At 51.5% G+C, this 22,282-nt stretch overlaps 2 protein-coding genes across 7 annotated transcripts in view; one reads left to right on the top strand and one right to left on the bottom strand.

The window, feature by feature from the left end:
- Positions 1-313: 313 nt before the first annotated feature.
- Positions 314-5,236, bottom strand: JMJD4 (jumonji domain containing 4). 2 transcript variants are annotated; one of them, XM_088798879.1, is made up of 7 exons: positions 4,748-5,222; positions 4,299-4,464; positions 2,290-2,415; positions 1,700-1,960; positions 1,279-1,369; positions 1,024-1,170; positions 314-716 (listed from the first exon to the last, which is right to left on the bottom strand). In XM_088798879.1, exons 1-7 carry the CDS (start codon positions 5,010-5,012, stop codon positions 414-416), a joined length of 1,359 nt encoding a protein of 452 aa, XP_088655005.1. In that variant the 5' UTR covers positions 5,013-5,222; the 3' UTR covers positions 314-413. The 2 variants fall into 2 exon arrangements, with proteins under 2 accessions (XP_088655005.1, XP_019610593.2); XM_019755034.3 differs by lacking the exon at positions 1,279-1,369 and having other exon boundaries at positions 1,708-1,960; positions 4,748-5,236.
- Positions 5,237-5,376: 140 nt separating this feature from the next.
- The window catches only part of SNAP47 (synaptosome associated protein 47), a 64,092-nt gene continuing 47,186 nt past the window's right edge, over positions 5,377-22,282 (top strand). For 3 of the 5 annotated variants that reach the window (XR_012489482.2, XM_074312168.2, XM_019755040.3), the window contains exons 1-2: positions 5,382-5,662; positions 13,317-13,861. Coding sequence is in view for 4 of the 5 variants with exons in the window: in XM_074312168.2 (XP_074168269.1) it covers positions 13,362-13,861 (500 nt within the window). In the remaining variant the exon portion in view is untranslated. Of the gene's footprint in view, positions 5,663-13,316; positions 13,862-22,282 lie in introns of all 5 variants that reach the window. The other 2 variants (XM_074312169.2, XM_019755039.3) reach the window with 1 other exon arrangement.

Raw genomic sequence — 22,282 nt, 5'->3', positions numbered from 1 at the left:
TGGGCTTGGTGCTGGCCTTTGCTAAGGGAAGGCCAGGAGGCACCAGGAAAGCCCAGCTGCGTGCCGTGCCCCCACTCGAGTCCCCAGCATACTCCCAGCCTCCTTGCCGCAGGTCTGAGTTACCAACAGCTCCCCACCCACCCCGCACTGGATCCGAGTCCCCAGTGCCACTGGGCCTCATGAGGACAAGCAACCTGGACTCTCTGGACAGGTACTGAGGTCCCGGGATGCCAACAGGGTGGTACCAGACCCTTAAGAGCAGGAACCGAACCTGGGAGGCCAAGACAACAAGGCTCAGCGGGGAGGTGACATGTTCAGGCCACACAGGATGGAGCTTTATTTCTGGAAGGGACCCTGGAGCAGGGCGAATGCCTTCCACACCAGGACATGTCACGTGATCCTCACGCTACGCATTAAAGGGATGCAGTGGCGGCCACCAGCTCCTCCAGCTGCTGCAGGAGGTCCTCTGGCCGGGGGGAGAACACACTGGTGTCCAGTTTCTCAAAGTCAGGGTGGGCCACCACGGATGCCAGCACCTCAGCAATGCGGCTGATATCAAAAGCAGCCTGCTGGGGGCCCAGTCCAGTGCCCTTGTTGCCCTCCCTCTCACCAGGGCCTGTCTCTGTCGCTAGGAGGAGGAGTCTCCTTTCTGCAATGACCTTGAGAAAATGGTAAAATTCTTCAAAATTGATCCCGGAGCAGGACTTCATGATGACCTGGGACAGAGAGAAGCAGCCAATGAGCCACTGCTCACTTGCAGCTCCAGGTTTTTGCTGACTGTGGATGGTCCCACCTACAAAGGACCCCAAGCCATGGCCCTTGAGCATGGTGACAGACACCCCGGGGCTAGCCAGAGATGGATGCATCTCAGCCCCACAGCCTGGAAGCCCGTGATCTGCCTCAGCCCCAGACTGACCCTCACAGGCAGGCCTGGCCATCACCCCATCCCCTCCCCCCACTGCAGCCTTGTCCTTGGTGAGCTCCCCACCCCGTGGCCCTCTCCTGTCCCGGCAGACATCTCACCTGGCAGTGGTGGTGCCAGTCGGGCATTGTGTCCCTCCACTCGCTAACCTCCCGCTGTACGGCTCGGAGTTCCTGCTGCAGGAAATGCCACATGTTGGCCAGGTTACAGCCGTTGACCCAATTGTGGTTGATGGAGATAGTGTCCTCCTGGAAAGGACAAGTTGCAGGCTGTCCCTCAAGCCCACAGCAGGCACCGTCCCCTCCCATGTCCTGAGATCCTCCCAGCCCTCCTTGGTTTGGAAGGGTTGCTCCCACCTCCCCCTGCATGACAGCAGCGAGAGGGAGCCAAGGCTGAGATCCTGAATCCACAGCTAACCCAGAGCAGGCTCCCCGAGGGCCTAGGGGAGAAGACCAGGAAAGCAATGTGGGAGGGAGGGAATGGGGGTTGGGGGCCTTTAGCAGTGCTGTGTGTGGAAGTCAACATGCCCACACATGGCACCAGGTTTGCCATGGCCTGCCCTGTCCCACACCCAGGCTCTCCCAGAGGGAAACCTGCCCACTGTGGAGTCAGGAGGGGCGGACACAGCCCTCTCTGTGGGAAGCATGAAGGAAGGTGCCAAGGGCAGGCCGAGGGGCAGTCGGAAAGGGGTCAGGACCAGCCTGGTGGAGCCCCCTGGTGTGTCTCCCTGACTGCCTGGACTATGTCATGGGCATGTGGGGTGGGGTGGGGAGGGCCCACCCTACCAGATTGTGGACTTGGTGGTGCCACCCACTGGGCACAAACACCATCTCGCCTGCCTCCTGCGTGACCTCCAGCGGTGGGCTGCAGTGCTGGCGGCTGTCCAGGAGTGTGGAAGCAGTCACGTCGTAGGGCAGGCTGCCATAGCAGTCCCGCAAAGCTTCTTCTTGTCCTGGTGGGAAGAAGAACCACTTTTTCCTCCCGCAGATGTTGACAGACCAGCTGAAGGAGCGGAAGATGTCGGCATGGAACGGCGACCTGCGCAAGAGCCCTGCTGGTACCTTGTGGCCTGGGCATGGGCTTTGGCTCTTCCAAGTGGGCTGGCCATGCTCAGGCCTGAGGTTCCCAGCTCTCACACCTGCCTGAGAGCCACAGGGGTGAGCCAGACACCCCACCCCAGAATAGCAACAGTAACAGGAGGTGCTCAGGTTCTGGATGGAGCCACAGAGTAAAGAACGGAAGTGGGCTTGGAAATGCCAGACCTGGCAGCCAGCTCCATGGCTTGGCCAAGGGAACTGTCCCAGAGGTTCTTAGGAGAGGGGCTGGGGCCAGGGGACAGGAGGGTGGGGGAAAAGACGCGCGGTTACCAGGTGCCGGTGGGCCCCATGTAGATGAAGCGGTAGTCGTCCACATCCAGGCAGTCCCAGTACTCATTGAGCCAGTCAGACGAGAAGTACGTGGGCAGGGTGAACACGCCCTCAGCAGAGGAGTCCCTTCAGAGAGCATGTGACATGAGGATGCTGCCACCGCCACGTACCCGGGTCCAACTTGGTCACCAATGTGAGGTGACCTTACAGAGCCAGCACCAATGACCAGGCTGAGTGGGGCCACCTCACACCACCCAGCCTTAATAGGCCACCGGATGACTACAGCCCCGTGACCCCAGCTGAGCTCACCCAAATGACTGAACCAGTCACAGCAGATGAGATGGCTGTGGGGTGCTATGACAACCCATGCAGGCAGCAAACCAGGAGCTCTGGGTCCCTACCGCACCAGTTCCAGGATTTCAGACCCTGGCTGAGTTGGGATCCAAAAGTATCATCTGAATCACGCTGGTTTTCTGAAACTGTGGGCTACTTTGGCGTTTTCACCTGCACCAGTGACCTCAACTCTGCCGAGTGGATGCAAGGCCACAGGCCCAGGCACAAGGACGGCCATGACCACCAAGGTCCTTTTCACCCCCAGCCTCTCAAACCCTGGTGGGCCCCACAACCCAAGCATGGGCTCCCAAACACAGGAGCATATTAAACCAGCCCCAGGAAGAATGACAGGATGGAACAAGCTTCTGGACTCACTCGCATGGCAAGCCCGGTCAGAGGCCATGACCAGGTAAGCCCAGTGGCACCAAACCACTTGTACTTCCCCAAACACCACGCCTTTGTGCACTCAGCCTCCTGCTTACTCATCAAAACCCTGCTCAGATGGCACCTCCCCTGTGGCCACCACTGTTTGCCTGACTGGGGCTTGCTCTGCTCTTTTCATTTTAGAGTTGCTGGGAAAATACAGGACACTCAGTCAAAACCAAATTTGAAATAAACAATGAACAAGTTTCCAGCACAAGTATGTCCCATGCAATACTTGGGATATACTTTCACCAAAACACCCACTCGTTGCTTCTCTGAAGCCCATGCATGAGCATCGAGGCCTGAGTCCCTGAGGGCCAGGACGAGTGTCTGGTCACTCCTGATCCACTGGCTACGTAGCCAGCTCTGTGCTGAGCATGAAGGATTGTGGCGGGAGCACTGAGGACATGCTGTGGGTGCTGTGGGGGTGGGAGGCTAGTGCTGGTGTGGCTTGTGCACTCTAGCGCTGGTACTGGAATCAGATGGGCCTGAGTTCTAGTGTCACTTTACCTTTCTGAGCCTTAGTTTCCACATCGGCAAAAGAAGAATTCGATTGTTCACTCATTCATCCAACATTAAGTGAGCACCTAAGTGCCAGATGGTGGGAGTTGGGTTAGGATGGTCCCTGCTGATGAAAGGCACGCCCCTGGGTGGGGGAAACAGACACAAAATCTGAGGACCACCTCTGAGAGTGGGCACGACAGTGAGAGTGAGATGTTTCTGGAGTAGCATCGTTTGAGCTCCCCAGGTGGGAGTGTGCAGCAGGTAGAGACAGACTGAGAAAGCTCTCCTTAAAGAGTCAGTGTTGGCGCGGCAGTGATGAAGATTTTAGGCAGGTGGGACACAGGGCCTGCTGGAAAGAGCATTTGGACTTTACCGGCTAGCCAGGAGATTGGCAGCAGAACAGTCTGGACCTGGAGAAGTAGGGTTGGAAAAGGAAACCGGTCACAGGGGTATCTGAGAGGAGGGGCAAAGGCCGGGGTGCTGCCAGTTGGATGGGGGTGGAGCCTTCAGCTCTGGGCACATGTGACAAAGATGTAACCACAGCCCACCTGCGCCTCCACCAGGCCCACATTCCCGACAGCAGCCAACCTCGTGCAGGAACCATGAGAATGCCCACACTGCTGCAGAGAGTCAGAGTTTTTATACAGATTAGAATTCCTAAGTGGGGAAAAGGTGAGATCCTCTGTGTACACTCAGAGTTCACTCAGGTCTGGACAAAGCAGTGCTGCAGCCAGTGCCCACGCCTTTACCTGCACAAGTGCCAGTCTTTGAGGTAGAGACAGCCCCGGGAAGAGGAGTAGTCCTGTTGGATGAACTCTTTCCAGTAACTGATGTAGTCTCTGAGAGGCATGTGTTCTTTGGGGTTCGAGTTATATTCCTGGACCCCACAGTTTGCAACAGGTACAACCACATCTCCTGAAAGGGAGGGGTCAGTACAGACTTTTCTGTAAGTCCTCCAGCTTGTCCATTCTCTCTGACCCTGTCCACCCTCCAACTCATTGCTACACCATTTCCGCACGAATTCTTCTAAGGATCCACTCACGCCCAGCCTCCCCCAAGCCCTCAGTGGCTCCTCTCATTTGCGCCCTCTGTAGTCTGACCTAAGAGGCTCTAGCAGGGCGAGAGTCAGAGGAGCCTGCCTAAGTGCCGTGCTCGCGCTTGCTGTGTCCTTGCTCGAGCCCTCACGCTCAGTCCTTACCATAATTCTGAAGCAGATAATCGAAGTCGGGCTTCCCGCTGGGTGTCACCCAGTGCCTCCTGCTGCCCCAGCCCTCGGTGAAGGCGCTGGAGAAAACACAGGGAACATTGGGGAGCAGGTAACCCTTGAAGAAGTCGGCGTAGGAAAAGGAGTCTGGCTTCTCGATAAAGTCCACATGGTCCGGGGTCGGGAGGACCCTGCAGGGGAGACATCCCCGGAGGCCTCGGAAGTGGCTCTCTGCGAACATGCGCGTCTCCCTGTCCATCCCGGGCTAGGCTCCGCGTCCATGGGGTGCGGGGCAGCCAGGGACCGAGGGGGTGCCGAGGGTGGAGGGGCTGTCGGGGGTCGGGAAGGGAGGGAGGGGTCTGCCGAAGGCGGAGGGGCTGCCGGGGAGAGGAAGCTGCCTAGCGGCTGGGGGTGTCAAGTGTGTGGCCCCGCAAAGGGCGGGAGCCGGAACCGGGCCTCGGGATTCTCACCGCCTGACACTCGAACCTGGGAGGTGAAAAGGAAGTACTTTCTAAAACTACTTCCGGCGCAGACGCTGTGGCCACCTTCGCCTCAGCCTCCGCGCCGGCCGGAGCGAAACCGCGAGGCACACGTACTCAAGCGCGGTCGCTCGGACGCAAACAGTGGAACCAAGAAGCCGCGGGCGGAGTTCCTGCCGGAGCCCAAACCACAGAGCGCCGGGGCTTGAGCGCATGCGCTCAACACGGGCCCTCACCTGGCGCAGGCGCAAGCGCCGGTGCGGCACTGCACATCCGACCTAATTCTGGGCCCACCGAAGATCGTCACCCAGCGCCCGTGCCGAATCTTGCAGTCATCGCGCCTCAAGACTCAGGAAAGCGTAGTCCCTTGTCTGCGGCTGAGCCTGCGTCGCGGTGAGGACCCCTCCATTCCTGTGCCCCAGGGCCTGGGGTAGGTAGTGGGTTGTGCGCAGCAAGGACCAGAAACGGTGAAAGGCGGAGGAGGGAAGGACTATGAAGAAAATGAGTTTGGGAGAGTCCAATGTCCAGGTGGAGAGGGATCTGAGGTGGGAGAAAGGGTCAGAAGAGCCAAAGGTCGGGTACTGGGGGATGGTGGGGGCCTAGGGAGACGGTGGGGACTTGGAGGGACGTAATGGGGCCCAGGAGGGGGACCTGGAGGGGAAGCTAGGGGCCTAAAGGGATGGTGAGGACCTGGAGGGCATGGTGGGGGCCTGGGGTGATGGTGGGGACCCGGAGGGAGTGGTGGAGGAATAGGAAAGCCTGAAATGAAGGTGTGGAGATCGAGGCTGTGGATTTGAGCCAGCGTACACCGTAGGCCTAAAACGGGACATCTGAGTGGGAACGTGGTGGGGGTGACATGTCATGGTCTGAGCATATTGAAGAAGTCAGTGTCCTGCCCTCACAAACCTACCAGCATCAACATGGAAAGAAAAACACCAGATTCGTTACTGTGTGAACTTGGCAGATTACATACTTGTACGTAGGGAGTTGACAAGAAAGCAGAGTTGGGCAGAACTGCACACATCTCACCCACAGTAAAGTAGAAGAAAGAGCAAGACCTCTCTCATCACCTGAAGGGAAAGATAGATGTGGCTGTGGAGTCTGCACCTGGGGACAGACTCCTGACCCAGTCCTGGAGGTTTGAGTTTACAGCTCAGTTCCTATAGTGCTTCCCCAGAAGGAGAACAGGGAGGATCAGAAGTGGTAAAAGGCGGGGCAGGGGAGGACTAGGAGGAAAGTGAGTTTGGGAGAGTCTGAGGTCCAGTGGAGAGGGATCTAAGGTGGGAATAGGGAACAACAGAGAGATGAGATGGGACAGGACGGGGGTGGGAGTTGTTTGTGGCAAGTGGAGCAGCCAGAGGTATTATGGGATCTGTGTTCCATCAGCTCCTTTGTCTGTGTGGTCAAGGTGTGGCATTGTTCACTGGGCCAGCGTGGAGCAGAAAGTGAGAACACACTGGGAAGGCAAGATGGAGAAGCATAGCCACCCATAATCCCATCTGGAGATGAGCACATTTTACTTTCTGATGTAGAGCTCTCCTTCCAGGCATGCATTCATGTATTCATTCATTCATTCATTTCCTCTCCCTCTCTGGACACACATAGTTGTGGTGAATGCAGATCTGGGGGGGGGGGGGGTAGAAGGAAAAGTGTGGGCAAAGTGTTCATATTTATATAATTATCTAAAGATATGGGAAATATGGTCAAAGTTTGCCCCATGGGAGACATGAAATTCAGGTGGGTATTTCCTGGGAGGAGTCCAACTCCTGAAGTTGTGTGGTTGAGAGTAAATTTCTTAAGAAGGGAGGCTTGGGCCAGCAGGTCCACGTCCATATGCTCCCTGAGATTGTCATTTGGGGTGGGAGATGGGGTCTCCTTTCTTGAACACTGGCTGGCCCACGCATTTGTGCCATTTCCCCAGTCCACATGGTGGCCCTCTGGCGTTTGCAGCATCCCCACTGTATACACGGGGCTCTGACAGCAGAGTGGGAGCAGGGCTGTGTCCCTCAAAGGCCACTAGACGGCAGCCTTGGCATCACCTGAAAGCCTTGAGAATGTACACTGTTGGGCCCCACCCAGACCTCCTGCGTCACACAACCTGGGGCGGGCGCTGCTCTAAGCCCAGTCACTTCCCAGTGACACAACCCTCAGAAGGCCAAAGGGAAAACAGCAGAGGGGAGTTTAAAAGTCAGCACTTTGTAGGAAATGCAGTGAGAATTACGTAAAATCCCAGTTGTCTGCTCTGAGAAGTTAGAACGACAGTGCACACCCTGTGAATAGGCCATGTTGTTGCAACGAAACACCCCAAACAGCATGTTTGAACCTCCCAGGTCGAAAGTGGGCGCCTCTGAGGAGCAGGAGGTGAAGGTAATGGAAAAGGCGGGCCACGGCGCCTGGGCACACAGCTCCCACTGTTCTCGCTCTAAGCCTACTTGTGGTCAGGAGTTACTGGAAGGTGTGTAAAATGTTGCTGCTTCTGTCACTCTGGAAATTAACTAAAAATAGGTGTTTACTTGATATTGAGCCTCGCTGCAGGTACAGGTCTGATGCACGGGCTGAAAGAGATCCATTATACTGATTGCCGTGCATCGGCAGTGCTGTCCAGTGACCGGGAGCATCACTCTGGGGACGTCCCAGACGTCCTTGGGCCGCCCCAGCTCTGTTTGCAGTGTCCACACAGGTCTGTTAGTCTTTCACTGGGAGGTCTGGGTTCCAGATGACAGCAGGTGAGGATCGAGTAAGGACTCCAGAACTCAGCGTAGATCGGAGACCTGGGTCAGCATGTGGAAGGAAGAAAATGGTCCACGTGGCCAGTCAATGCTTCTGCTTGTGACTTGGGGACCACTCAGCACGTACTTCCTGGGTGTCTGGAATGTCCCGGCATTGTGCACAAGGCACCTTCCACGTGGTATTTGCTTCTCCAATGTGTAGACCGAGTTGGTCCGCACGTAAGCACATCCACGGGCTTCTTGGAGTGGTGACCACAGGTTTCTCCTGTTGCTTTTCCCTGATGTCAGTCAAACCTGAGTACTTTCTCAATTTTCTTACATATAGTAGTGAGAAGTGTTTGGATTCTCCTAATTTTTCTTTCCTTTTTCTTTTCTCCCATTTTGAATTTTAGAACATTTTAGAGCTGATGTTGTCCTTAGGTCTTTACTTATTTTAATGGTAAATAAACAGGCTCAGAAGGTGAAGTAACTTTTCCACAGTCATAAAGTTTGTGGCAGCTGGGGTTGGAAGGACAGCATACTCCCTTGGAGTCTGCAGTGCCAGGCTCAGTAATTCTGTGGGTATTTGTGCATAGGCTCCCTTAGTGCTCGGATGTGGTAACTTGGCTCAGGTGATTGTTAAAATTCAATTTCCATGCTAAACCCAGCTCTCAAAGTATTGGGCAGTGGTGAGCAAGGTGTGTCCCTCCCCACCCTCTTGAGGGGTGGGTGACAGTGTGTGGCCGGCACGGGGTGTCTGGGTAGTGGGGGCTGCTTTCAGCCCCGAGGACCAGGGTGTAGCCAGGTTCAGGGCTGACCAGGGCAGCGAGCACACTGCCGTAATGGAGACCCAAGGTGTTTGGCCCCCAGTGTTTGTCTTAGACTTGGAAACACTGAAAACCATGGTGACGCTGATGTCACTAGTCGTTCCCTAATTCTGAAAGTGGAGAACTTTCTCGTTTTTCACTGTCACTAGCATGGTAGGTGTGGGGGTCACGACAAGCTGGGGTCTGTCGCACCTGCTTCCTGTCCTGTGAGGCCAGCCCTGTCCAGCCGTGCTCTGCCTTGTGTCTGTGGGTGTCTCAGTGTGCTCATGTGAGTGCTTCTCACAAGGGAGGAAGGTCTGATGAAGACATGTGTGCTTTAGGGTTACCTCTGTCCCGCGTGAGCCATTGTCACAAAGGAAAGGCAGTGCCCAGCTGCTCTGCCCCACAGGGAGCACCCGCAAGGTCTGGTGTGTGCGGAGAGCTCACAGGTCAGGCCCCTCAAGAGGATGGCGCGGTCTCCTGTTCTGAAGGTCAGGGATCAGACAGCTGAGGAACTCCTCGCTGGCTTCCCAGTGTCTCGAGAGTGGGGACTTCCTGGCTCCTTCACAGAGCCTCCCAGTGAGAGTGTGAGGTTGTCGTTGGCTGCATTTTTAGTGTTGAGATTCCCCTGGGTCTGGCATTCATTGTCGTCCTGGCTAAGAAGACGATTCTTGGGGATCTGTCTCCTTGGAAAGATTTCTGACGCTGTCAGCCTCAGTTTCTCTGTGACCTGGGGCCATCATGCCCATCAAGGCCCGAGAAGGTGGCACCGGCCCTGCTGCTTCCTCATCCAGTCCTCCCACATTCTTCAAGTAGAAGGCTCACCTTCCCTTAGTCTTAATCTGCAGCAGTCTGCTTACTACATACTGCCTTTGCTCTTCAGTGTAAGTATGTGCAGTCTTACTGTTGCTTATTTCTAAGTGTTCTTCTGTCTGCTCACCCACACATACTTTTCTGGTATCTGAGCTATATTGTATTTCCTTAAATATCCAGATTCTAAGGCTGCTACTTTCTCAGAATTGACGCTCATGCAAAACACTTGACGATGTTAGTACTCTTGAAAGATTACTGGCCAGCCTGTCAGAGGACGTCTAGGGTTTATGCCACGACGTGCTGTGCGCATTCGTCCATGAAATGAAGTGAGTTGGACAGATGGTCTCTGTGGTCCCTCTAGCCCTGAAATCTTTATATATATTTATTACTTCTGAGTTCCATACCTTATTTTGCAATGGTGACGAAATTCTCACCCTTAATGTGCCAGATCTCTTTTTGGCTTGTCCTAACTTCATGTATTAGTAATCAGCCCAGCTGGTGATCTGGACTGGTTTGTGGGACCGAATAACCAGCTGTTTGGCGTGCATGCCTATCCCGGAGCTGCCGGCCTGCTCTTGATGTTTTGATGAAGGAAGTTTCCAGAATACATCCAAATATGTTAAATGTATTTGTCCTGGGGTGGAATAGAGTTGTTTTACTTTTACCTGGCACCTTAATTTTGTGTTCACTGGGCACATTCTTCTGTCTTCTCCTCTTCTTCATCGTCATGTTTGTGTATCTGCGTTTTTGTGGCCAGGTACTGTCTGTCGCTAACTCTGATCAGATGATGAAAACCAATGAGGCCAGACGATGGATTATGGACGGGTGATGTTCTAGTAATCATACGGGAAATAAAAGAGTCAGGGAAGCCGTAGACTCTTTGTATTCATACTTTGTAGGATTAAATGTGATCGTAATACTGTATGCAAGTGTATATTGGAGCCAGGTCCACTTCTGAGAGCCTTTGGTACATCAGTTCAGTTAAACCTTAGCACTGCAGTGTGGGAAAGGGGCAGTTTTGGCCCCACTGATAGATCAGGCAGTGGAGGCAAAGAGGCTAAGTAACTGGCCAGGGGTCATACACAAATGAGTGGCACCTCTTCTCGTCAGTGTGACAGCCTTGTGGTGGCTTGTTTTCTGGCTGGGCTCCTGTCTAAGGTAGTAATTTCAGGTGTTTGTGAAATTGTAGCACTCAGCCGAAATTCAGCTCTGGTATGCCTTTCATATGTACATTTATTATTAATTTGTAATAAAATTTATATTGTTAAACATTCAATGAACCTTTCATTGAAGTATTAGTACTGAAAAATGAACAAATCATACGAACAAAAAATGCACACATCTTGAATTATCACGAAATGAGTACACCCAGTACAAGAAATGGAACGTCACCAGGCACAGAGGTCCCCACAGGCCCCCTCTCTCCTACCTAATTATAACCAGCATTCTGACTTCCTATTTCTGAACTTTTCATATGCTTATTTTTTAAGTGAATTAAAAGTTGGGGAAAGTTTTGATATTCCCTAAAGTCGAGTAGAAACATCCTGGAGTGTTAGGAATTGACAGAGTGGGTTTCTGGAGTTTGCTTCTGAAATATTTCGTTTTATTAGGGAGAGATTCTGGTATGAAGACCCATACCCCAAGCAGCATGACCTTCCTGGTGCACGTCACTCAGGAACCGTGATGGCTCTGAGACTGGCAGGCTAGCAGTGAGCCCGCTGCTGCTTTTAGATATGGCGGCAGACAGGAGACCCTGGGTCAGAAAGAAAGGGTGTAACACATGGCACAGCAGGCTACATGTGTGTGTCTGTTCCCCTGTCCCCCAAGTTCCGAGGGCCTGAGCGCATGCTGCACACAGCGTCGGTTTGTGTCACAGCTCAGGAACCCTCCAATTTTTTAAGGGGGCTGCTAACAAACCTGCCTCACCCTTGCCTCCAAGCACACAGTATCCTGTTATCTAGGTGGACCAGAAGGGAGATACCATCTACAGCTACGAGAAAGGCAGTCTGCAACAGACGCTGACACTAGATGTGGAGAACTGCCTCCCAATAATGTCTGCCCCTTGTTTCCATATCATCTTGCCTTGGTGAACTTGCTTACGTCACTCCTTTAGCCACTGTAATAGTTTGGCTGGGACAAGATCTGCACAGTGTGTCTGATAGTGTCCACGCTGCCATCGGTGGGACTCCGAACAGTCGGGTGAGGCCAGCCTGCAGCCTCAGCTGGGCCAAGGGACCCTGCTGGACAAACACCATCGACCAGGAGTGTGTGTTCCGTTCATTCAGTCACAAAGTGTTCCTTGAGTTAGGATTATATGAATAAAATACTTGCCCTCTGAGAGCTTACAGTGACATAAACAAGCGGTCATCCTGCCACGTACAGGCATAGTGAATGTGCCAAGAATGCACTGCCTCACGAGGTGGGAGAAGGGAGAGGTAAGGGCTAGGTGGGCCCTCCCAGTCTGGAGAAAGAGTGGCCATGGCGATGTGGGGTGCTTTGGGGTGCCAGGTGCCATAGGCAGCAGACCCATTCGGCTGCTGCCATAGTCCTGACTGAGCCTGCAGCTCCATGAACTTTGGGGTCCCGTTTGCGTCAATTCCCTGCGTATTTGATGACACGTTGCTTTTTCTCATTCACTTATTTCTGAATAATTAGGAATCTCAGTTCTACACAAGCTCTTCGGGTGCAGGTTCCCCCTTTCTTGGTGTTCTCCCTTGTGTTGCTTGATGTCTTTAGAGTGTAGCTCTGTGAGGGGATCCGTAGGCTTCCACTGGGCTCCTAGCTCCAGGAGCCGGGGGCTGTAGCAGGCTCGGTCCTCTTGTCCTTGCAGCCCAGCATGGCATGGTGGCTTCAAACTTGTTGACCAAATGCAGAGTCCCTGTGGCCTCTAGCTCACACTTTTCAGTATTTTAAGAGATAATATTAGTTATTTGTTCTATTCTTATAAGGAAGTCACCTCATCGTTGAAGTGTGAGAGAGAGAAAGAGAGAAGTGGGAGGCGTGCCACAGGCAGGTGGACCTGCTTCGAAGAGCCTTAGCAGGCCTTGTTCAAGCCATGTCATGACCTGGGATTTGACTTTGTAGAAGGTCCTCATCCTTTCATGGCCTTGTATTCTTTATGAGAAGGTTGGACGAAATGTTCTGTAAGAGTTGTTCTGTCATTCATGACTTTTCAAACTGCATTGATAAATGCTAATTATAGATATGAATAGTACCCTTCGTTACTTATAACTATAGAAAAGAAAATATATACATATAACTACATAATTGTGTGGAACTCCGTAAGCATTATTTGTGATTACAAGAAGGGAAAAGTTTGTAGGGTTATTTTCTCTGAAATTCAGTTTACACAAGTTTCCAAAGGAGACTGTGTTAGTTTAGAAACTTGTAAAGAATGTTTTGTGACAAAGGTGATCACAGCCAAAGCGGTATCTGTGTGAAGGATCCTGGGGTGCTGGTTTCCAGCAATTTCCTTCCTTCAGTCATGTCCAGCTGTGGGCCCTGGTCTGAGTCGGGGTGCGCTGGTGGGCATAGAGCCCCGGGGGCCCTCCCCTCTCTAAATAGGACAAGGACTCTGTCCTGCCTGTCACCTGGGGATGTGTGAGCCCTTGCCAGGTAAGGACCCAGCTGCATGCCACTGTGTCTGGTGTGCTCTGAATCCAGACCATTCCCTCGCTGTTGGTGTACTAGTGTCTAATCCTAGTATGAAGACACATTTTAGCCTCACGCACCCACTAATTTGTCCCATCTTCTTTAGACGCAGAGTGACCTTGGCTGTGGTGCAAACCGACCCAGGAACCAGATGAGCAGAGACATCTGCGTGCACACCTGGCCTTGCTCCTACTATTTAGAACTCGAAAAGCGATGGATTCCTGGAAAACTTTCATTAACTTCTCTCTCACTAAAATTTATGACGGGTAAAACTGGAGATACTCTTGTCAACTTTCCCCTTTCTAGTATAATTGAGATCAAGAAAGAGGCTTCTCAGTTTATCTTCAGTTCTCTCACCATCCTGGAAAAGGACCATGTCAAGCACTGGTTCAGTTCCTTGCAGCCTGGCCGGAATGTTGTCTTTCACGTCATCGAGCACTTCTGGAGAGAGTTGCTGCTGTCTCAGCCGGGAGCTGCCATGGATGCGTCATCCTCCCACGTGACCAAGGGGCAGGCGCTGACTGGGCTAATGGCCTGTTCCCAGAAGCATCTGGAAGATGCAGCCACAGTCCTGCACCACCAGGGCGAGCAGCTGGACAGCATCGCGAGCGGCCTGGACAAGATAGAATGTGACCTGGACGTGGCTGACAGGTAGAGAAAACCGCGTCACCTTCCGTGGACCCTCGGGTGGCCGGGCTGTCTTCTGTCGTCCCGTATTTCGTGCACACCCCGCATTCTGAACACATGGGTATGCCTGTTGTGGATGGTTATGCTGGACTGGCTGCTCTGGGCATGCACCTGGTAAGGGCTGGCGTTCGACGAGGGTGCACTGTTGCCAGGTACCATTGAAGTATTCAGTGAGGGTCACCGCATTTAATCACCAGACAAGCCAAGAAGGACATGTTGTTCTTGACTTCATTTTACCAATGGGGAAACTGAGGCTGAGAGACCAGGGAATTTGTTCAAGGTCACACACGCTAAGTTTGTTAGCATAGTTTATTTTTTTCACAGCTGAAGAGCAGCCAGGTTTGAGCTGAAGTGTTCTGGTTCCAGAAGCTGCCACCTGAGCTGTTGTACCAGCCACTCTCAAACCTTCGGTCTCGGGCCCCTTCACTCTTAAAAATTGAGGACCCCAAAGAGTTTTTGTTTCTGGGGGTGATGTGTGCCAGTATTTACCATGTTTTGTTTTAAACTAAGAAATTAAAAAGTTATTCATTTAATAACTTTTAATAATTATAATAAACCCATGACATAGTAACATGAATAACTATTTTATGAAAAATAACTTTTACAAAGCAAAACATGTTTAGTGAAAAGAGTGGCACTGTTTGAGACTTTGCACATCACTCTAAAGTAAGGTTTAGTAAAAGACAGTGGATTCTCGTGACTGCTTCTGCAGCAAGTCCACTGTGCTGTCCTGTGTCACATGGCTTCTGGGGACCCCACTGTAGATTTGTGATAGGATGAGAGTGGCAAAGCCACAGTGTCACGGTGCTGTTAGGAGTAATTTCGACCTTCACACTCTGAGAAGTGCTGCCCTGGCGCTAAGACATGCAAAGTCTATCCGGGGTCTTAGAGTCTAGGAGAAATATCCTCTCCCCCACATACGGAGGGCTGCTGGGGGCTCAGGACAAGGAGGCATCCTCTTGGTGATGGGCCCTGAATGCAGCCTGCATCTCCCAGATCAGGGCTGTGTGGGTGGCATGGGTGGGAACCCTTGGCCCTGAGGGTCCCCAGTTGCACTCACCACCTGCTTCTGCTTCCTGAGCACATGCATGAAGGGCGTCCTGCAGCAGATGCAGGGGACAGAGCCCCAGATCTCAGCCTCAAGAGGGGTGCTTGTGGCAGATGACATGAAGGCACCATACCTTTGTCATTGTTCCTGTTGCTGACACAGACCATTTTCTACCTTCCTTGCACTTGGGGGCTCTTGTGACTGAGTGGTGGGCAGAGTGATGGGTCACTTCCAGGCCTGGTCCCTCCCTGTCACTTGCTTGCTGGTGCAGAAAATCCTCACAGGGGCTCTAAAGCCCGAGGGCAAAGCACAGAGACACCAGCAGAATGGAGTTGGGTCCTCAGGCGGCATCCCTGAGCGATGACAAGCCCTGGCTCCAGCCCACAAGTGGACTGGGACATGAACAAGAAACAAACCTCTCCTGGGCTAGGCCGTGAAGATTTCGGGGTTGTTCATCATGGCAGTCAGCCCTTGCAGACTAATGCGACATTCCTGCAGGAGAGGGAGGCAGCTGTCCTTGGAGAGCAGTGCATACAGAACCGACTTAGAATGTCCACTGCACTGGCGTGGAAGAATGCACACCACAGTAATGGAGCTCTAACTTTTAGTTAGCAAATTAGGAAACATTAAAATTACGTGGGAGTCCACAGAACCAACGTGCGGATAGTGAATACGCATTTTCATACATGGCTTATTAGGAACGTCGGTCGTTATAATCTTTTTGGAGGACAACTTGGCCATTTGTAAATCTTCTTTTGACAAAAGACAGAGTGAAAAGATGAACCTGAGGCTGGGAGAAAATATCTGTATACCCAGATTCCCAATAAAGGGTTAACATCCAGCTAGTTAAGGAGGTTCTATGACAAAATGAGAAAAAGACAATTCAATATAAAAATGGCAAAGGATGTTGATTGGAGTTTAGGCTAAGCTGCTATAACAGACATCCAAAAATAACTGTGCCTGTGCATGGGTGTGTGTCTCCGTCTCCACCCGCCCCCCCATTGTGTGTGTCTCCCTCTCCACCCCTAACCCACCTCATGTATGTGTCTCCCTCTCCACCCCCCCACCCCCCCTGTGTGTGTCTCCCTCTCCACCCCCCACCCCCCCCCCCGTGTGTGTGTCTCCCTCTCCACCCCACCCCCCCCACTCTCACCCCCGGCAGGTGGAGAGCTCTCTTGTGGGTCGACAGTGTCACCAGACCCTGTTACCACGTGGCTGCAGCAGGACCTGCAGGTGCCACACTGGCTCTCCCAGGGAGGCCAGGGCTGCATCTTGGAGTTGCTCATAGGCTGTGCTCACACCCTGCGGGCAGGACTTAGTCACAGCGCCACACTCCGGAGCAGGGAGGCTGGATGGTCCTGAGAGATGACCCCGTATTACACAGGGGAAGGAAGGAGAGTGACCCGGGGTCAGCAGCTATCTGTGCCTCCCAGAAGAGAAATGCCACACACCAGTGGCCTTTGAAAGGGGTCCAGCATCCTATAATTCGGGAGGCACATTAAAGAACATGTGTAGGATGCGGGATGATGCGACCCATCGTGCAGGGGTGCACAGACTCCATGGCCAAGCCTTTCCCCGTTCGGGTGTGTGTCCCTGTGGAGCTCGGGCACAAATGCACAGCATGTGTGGACACGAGCAGCCTGCAGGGTCGTGGACCAGGGTGAGCAGCTGTAGTCAGTGGCTTCTGGGGGGGCCGGGGGGGGGGGCCTCTTCAGCTCTATTTCAGGCACAAAGTGCACTAATTCTTTCATGCTAAACTGCTGTAGAGATCTGCATGTACTTTTGGATAGGCTCATTTCAAAGCAGTGCTAGAAAAACAAAAGCAAGTTGCAAATAGTTGTGTACAGCAGGATTATATAAGAGGTTTTAAGTCTGCAAAAAAGTGCCATAGGAAAACGAGAGTGAAAATAGGACACATGACCAGGCAGGGCACTGCCAGCCTGGGCTGCTGGAGGCTGTGCCACAGCCTGGGGGTCCCAAGCCCTCTGCTCTCATTTCTCCCTCACACCTGGGGAAAGTTCTGCCATTATTTCTTTGATAATTTCTTCCCCTCCGTTTTAAAATGTGTTTCTTTTGGTGGTTATCTGACTTCCGGGGCTTATCTTCTAACAGCATTCTCATTTTTCTGCCTCCTTGTCCTTTAGTTTTACTTTACATTTCTTGTATTTTATCACCTTACCCTTCTATTGTTCTTATATTTTTAATTTCCAAGAATTATTTTTTGTTCTCTAAACATTCTTGCTGCTGTTTTGGGACATCCTGTGCTTGTAGGAGGTTATGGGCAGTCTCCTGGTTTATTGTGGAGAATCCTTCTCCCCTCTCAGCACATGCCGCTCCCCTCCCGCCCCCACCCCCACCCCGATGCACAGACCCCCTCCAGTGGGCTCCCTCTTGATCTGCTTCTGGGAGAAGTGGGATCCCCGCATCACGGGTGGATCAGGTTGGGGGCCCTCACCTGCTCTTCTGTGCCCGGCCCAACCTCACCCATTTTCAGAGATTCCTGGCACCACCCATTTTCCAGCTGGGGTTCTGAAGTGCAGCCTGTCACATCTCAGCGGCTCCCAGGGCTGCCTTAACAGTTTACTTTCTTGCATTTGCTAAGTCTGTTCTTGAGTTTCCAAAATGATGCTGCTGTCTTTTCTCTTTGCGCTTGGGGAAAAATGTGTTTTCAGTTTGCCATCTGTGATATTGTGGTTTATAGTACGAAATATATATTTGGTCTTCATTCCCAGTTCCTGGCACAGAGCTCGTAAAACCCTCGGAATTTCCTGTGTTGAGAGCCTTCAAGGTGTCTTTTGTTATGTTAATGAAGGATTTTGGAAAACCCCTAACGATGGGGTCTGGTCTCCAGGGAAATCAACCAATGATTAGAGGGTGGAACTTTCAGTCCCACTCCCTGGGGGGCAAAGGGAGGCGGAGAGGGGTGGAGGTTGAACCAATCACTAATGGCCAGTGATTTAATCAACAGTGCCTGTGTAATGAAGCCTCAATAAAAACCCTAAAGGACGTATTCAGAGAGCTTCTGGGTTGGTGAACATGTGAAGATGCTGGGAGAGTGGTGGGCTTAGAGAGGACGTAGAAACCCCTCGCTCATACCTCACGCTGTGTGTCTCTTCTTTCAGGCTGTTCTGAGTTATATTCTTTATAATGAACTGTTGATCTTGTAAGTAACATGTTTCTCTGAGTTCTCTGAGCTGCTCCAGCAAATTAATGGACCTGAGGAGGAGGTTGTGGGAACCTCTTATTTATACTAGTCAGTCAGAAGCACAGGTGACACCTGGACTTGGAATTGGGGTCTGAACGGGATGGGAGTGGGATCTTGTGGGGCTCAGACCTTAACCTGTGGGGTCTGATGCTGTCTCTAGGTAGGCAGTGTGAGAACTGAGTTCATTGTTTAGAGGTGGGAAGAACCACACCTTAGAGCTGGTGTCAGAATCAGAACATCTTCAACCATTGTCAACGAAAAGCATCCAGCCTGAGAGAAAGCTTACACGTGTTTATTTGAGCCAAACTGACGACAGTTGCCAGGAAGCAAAGTCTCAACGGATTGAGAAAATGCTTCAGAAAATGGCCATTTTGCAACTTATTTTATACATTAGAATCAAAGGAGGAGGGTTTCATGAAATCCATTGGTTGTAGATTAAGGGGGTGGAAGAAAGCAAAGCAGGGAAATCTCTGGGGTTGGATAAAAAAATGGAGACACACTTCTTTTACACTGGTGGGTACAGGATAGTTAGTATTTTACAGCACATACAAATAGTATTTAGGGAACAAGATAACAATGAGGGATTTTGTAGTTTCCTGCTCTGGTGTGGTGGGTTGTGCCCCCTGGAGGGTCCGGAAAAAGGGATTACTCTGACATTCCAAGGGTATGTTATCTTAGATGGAAAAAGACGACAGACAGGCTCACTTAAGGTAAAGACTGACCTTTGTCAAGGAAGCTACAGGCCAAGCTTGTGACTTCCCGCCATGGCCCACCTTAGTTAGGAATTTTTATGTTCACACCATCCTCTGTGGTTATTTTCAGTCTCCTGAGCTTGTCAGGTTTAACGTGTGGCTTCTTTTCCACCCACCCCAGCTCTCTCTGATCATTTACATAAAGGCATATCCTTGAATATCTTTTTTTTAAGGAGAGCGCAGCTCAAAGTCGCCCATGCAGGGATCAAACTGGCAACAATGGTGTTAGTAGCAATGCGCTCTAACCAGCAGAGCTAACCGGCTGCCCGTTGAATGTCCTTTTTGAGCATACCCAGCTGAAGTTTATCAAAAATTCTGTTTTGAATTTTTATCATTATTTTTTTAAAAATAGTTTTGAGATGTGTACTTTCTGAACTTTGTCATTATTGGGAGGACACCCAAAGCAGATGCAGTAGGTAGAATGCTCAGTCTCCTCCAACACTCTCTTGGTGGTGGCAGCCCCTGCCACCCGGCTCTAAACCTGAACCCAGGGTGGTACTCATGTCTGTGTTCATGTGGTTTGCTGGGCTAAGGTCAGGCCTTCTCCTTACTAAGCCAGAGGAGTTTCTGTCAGTCTGACAGTATCACTGGGGACCTGGCAGTGCCAGGCGCTGTTCTGGGAGCTGGGAGACAGCAGAGCCCTTGGCAGACCCCAGGTTCCCTTCTGTATTTGTCAGAGTTCTCCAGAGAAACAGAACCAACAGGATGTGTATATTATACCTGTAGAGGGAGACTTACTGTAAGGAATACAGGCTTACATGATTGTGAGGCTGGCAAATCCAAACTCTGCAGGACAGGCCAGCAGCCTGGAGACTCTGCACAAGCCGGCGTCACAGCTCCAGTCGAAGGCGTCTACTGCTGAATTCCTTCTTTTTCCAGGAGGCCTGTCGTTATTCTACTAAAGCCTTCAACTGCTTGGACGAGGGACATCTGCTTTACAAAAAGTCCACTGATTGCTAATCTCATCCCCACATCTCAGAAACATCCAGAATACTGTTTGTGAAAATATCTGGGGCCCGCAGTCCAGACTCGAGATGCACCATCACACCCGCCCTCAGGAAGGATATGTGCCAGGGAACTTGGAGGCTGCTCACTACCCTCCAGCTGTTGGTGTCCAGAGCCCCTGACAGGCTTTCCATCACTGTGCTCTTCCCTGGGCTCCTGGGTCTGCCAGCTCCTGCGAGGTGTGTCCTGGGGGCTTCAGCAGAGGAGGGAATGGAAAGGGCCCTCAGTGAGGACAGCTGACTCCTCTGCTCACAGCTGCACCTGCATCGTGAGCAGAGGCTGTCCGAGGCAAGTCCAGTTTTTCCTGCCGTTTTGGAGTGCTGTCCTATTGCCGTTCACAGGGTGAAACTCAGACGTAGTCGGGGAAGGCACTTCTTCATCCGTCTGATAAGTCAAGCTGTAGCATTTGTTCTTCTGACTTGCCATGTTGTTATCAGTGTCTGCCTTTGTCTATATTTGGGTATTTTAAAGAGAAATTGGCAAACGCTAGATAAGCCTGCTTTGTCCTCTTCTATATGCTTTTGATTCCTGCTAGGAAATGATGTGAAAAACTACCTTGAACTATCTGAGCTGTTGGTCCATTTTACATATTTGTTCTTTCCCCGAAAACTTACTGATGACCCAGAGAAGTGCTGAATCAAAGAGAAACAGTGTAAATGTTGTAGGGTCAGCCCCATACGTCGTCAGTCCAGCCTTCCTGTGCCAAGGTCTCGGCTCTGCAGACGACTATCCTCCCACTTCCAGGTAGGACCTGGCAGCCCTGTGTCCCAGAAGAGCCCACGCTCTCTTTAGAAAGGCCAGTGCTGTGTCAATTGGCTGTGTCCCTGAGTACCCACCCTCACTCCTTACTGTCCTTGCCTAGGTTGTCTCCAAATACAGCCCTGTCCTGGGGCTGCTGGACTCAGCTTTTGTGACACTTCAGTCAGCACCTTCAGACTTGGAAGAAGGAGAATAAATGCTTTCCTATTAGTGCCCCCGTGCTGTGTTGCTTGCATTATTTTATTTCTTTAGTATTCATTGTCTTTCCTACTGGAAGTCTGGTTCTGCTGAAAAGGACATGGTCACAGTGGTGAGACCTCCGTGAGACATGACCTCTGCTCATGACAGCCCTTCTCACCTTCAGCAGCTGCAGTGCCTTTAACTGTCTTCACAGAGTGTGCTTTCCAGCCTCCAGAACGTGCAAGAAACTAAAGTAGATGTGAGGAAAAATCAGGATCTGAGTCAGGATTTTGAAAGGCAAGTCAGAAGAACAAAATGCCAGGGAAACAAACTGCTATTCTATAAAGACTTCAGACCTTGAATGCCAGCTGCATTGTATGGTTGGCAAAACAACCTTACCTGATCTTAATCAAGGAGTTGGTGACCCCATCCTGCTCTTTGTGGGGAAAACAAGAGTATTACATGCACATTTTAGAGGAACACTGATAAAGTGAAGAGTGAATAGGAAATTGAGGTGACTTGAAACTACCCCTGTGAGAGAATGACAGGTGTTAGCTGGAGCAGAGCAGAGATGGAAGGTGGGTCAGACGGCCTTGAAATAACTGAACGGCTATCTTGCAAAATGATGAAACATTTTCATCTGGAAAGTTAAATGAGGTCCTTTAGTTGCTAGGTATTGGGAAACAAATTTGGCTTAATAAAAGGAGCTTTTCTGACTGCACAGTTGTTGAAAACCTGTTCGTATCCAGTGTCATCCTATGAGGGGCTGGATTACAACATAAGTTGAAATCCCAGCTCTACATGGTGGCTGCTGTTAAACTCCTGAGGGCTTGATTGGAAGAAGTGGGATCCTGAAAATTGAAATGTGGGCTTATGGGAAGATCCTGATGAGGCTGGGGACATTGGACCCCTCAATTCTGATGAGTCTTCTCTGCTGGTAGAAGCAGCCATCCCACCCCTGTCTGAGGAGGTAAGCCGGGCTTTGCCAGAGGATTCTATATGGCCTCCCCTGAGGTGTCGCTTGCAGGACTCTGCTCATTCTCCTCAGGATGGACCCCCATCACCTCTTTGCTTCTAGATGTGTTGCCATTTGTCCTCAGGTCCCAGCATATCCCAAAAGATGAGACAAAAAGTGTGACCCACAAGGATGTGCGCTACACTCGAAAGAACTGCATGATTTTTCCAATTTGCACAGACGGAAATCTGGAGAATATGTGTGGGGATGCATAGCAAGTGTGAAAGAAATCGGAAGTTGGATCAGGCTGAATTTACTGCAGTGGGCCCACTAAGCAGAGATTCTGGAGTAAGTGCTATAGCTGGAGGGGTTAGAAAGGGCACTAGCAGTTTGTTCGGTTGGCTGAGATAGGGACTGCAAGGTGGCATACACTAGATGAAGTCTGAAATGTCAGGACTGCGTTGGTTACTCCAGAGAAGGA

The sequence above is a fragment of the Rhinolophus sinicus genome, chromosome 5 (genome assembly GCF_057876585.1).
Source record: "Rhinolophus sinicus isolate RSI-liver-muscle chromosome 5, RSI-T2T, whole genome shotgun sequence".
Lineage (NCBI taxonomy): Eukaryota > Metazoa > Chordata > Mammalia > Chiroptera > Rhinolophidae > Rhinolophus > Rhinolophus sinicus.
Note: the sequence above shows the minus strand (reverse complement) of the source record. Positions and strands in the feature narration are given on the sequence as shown.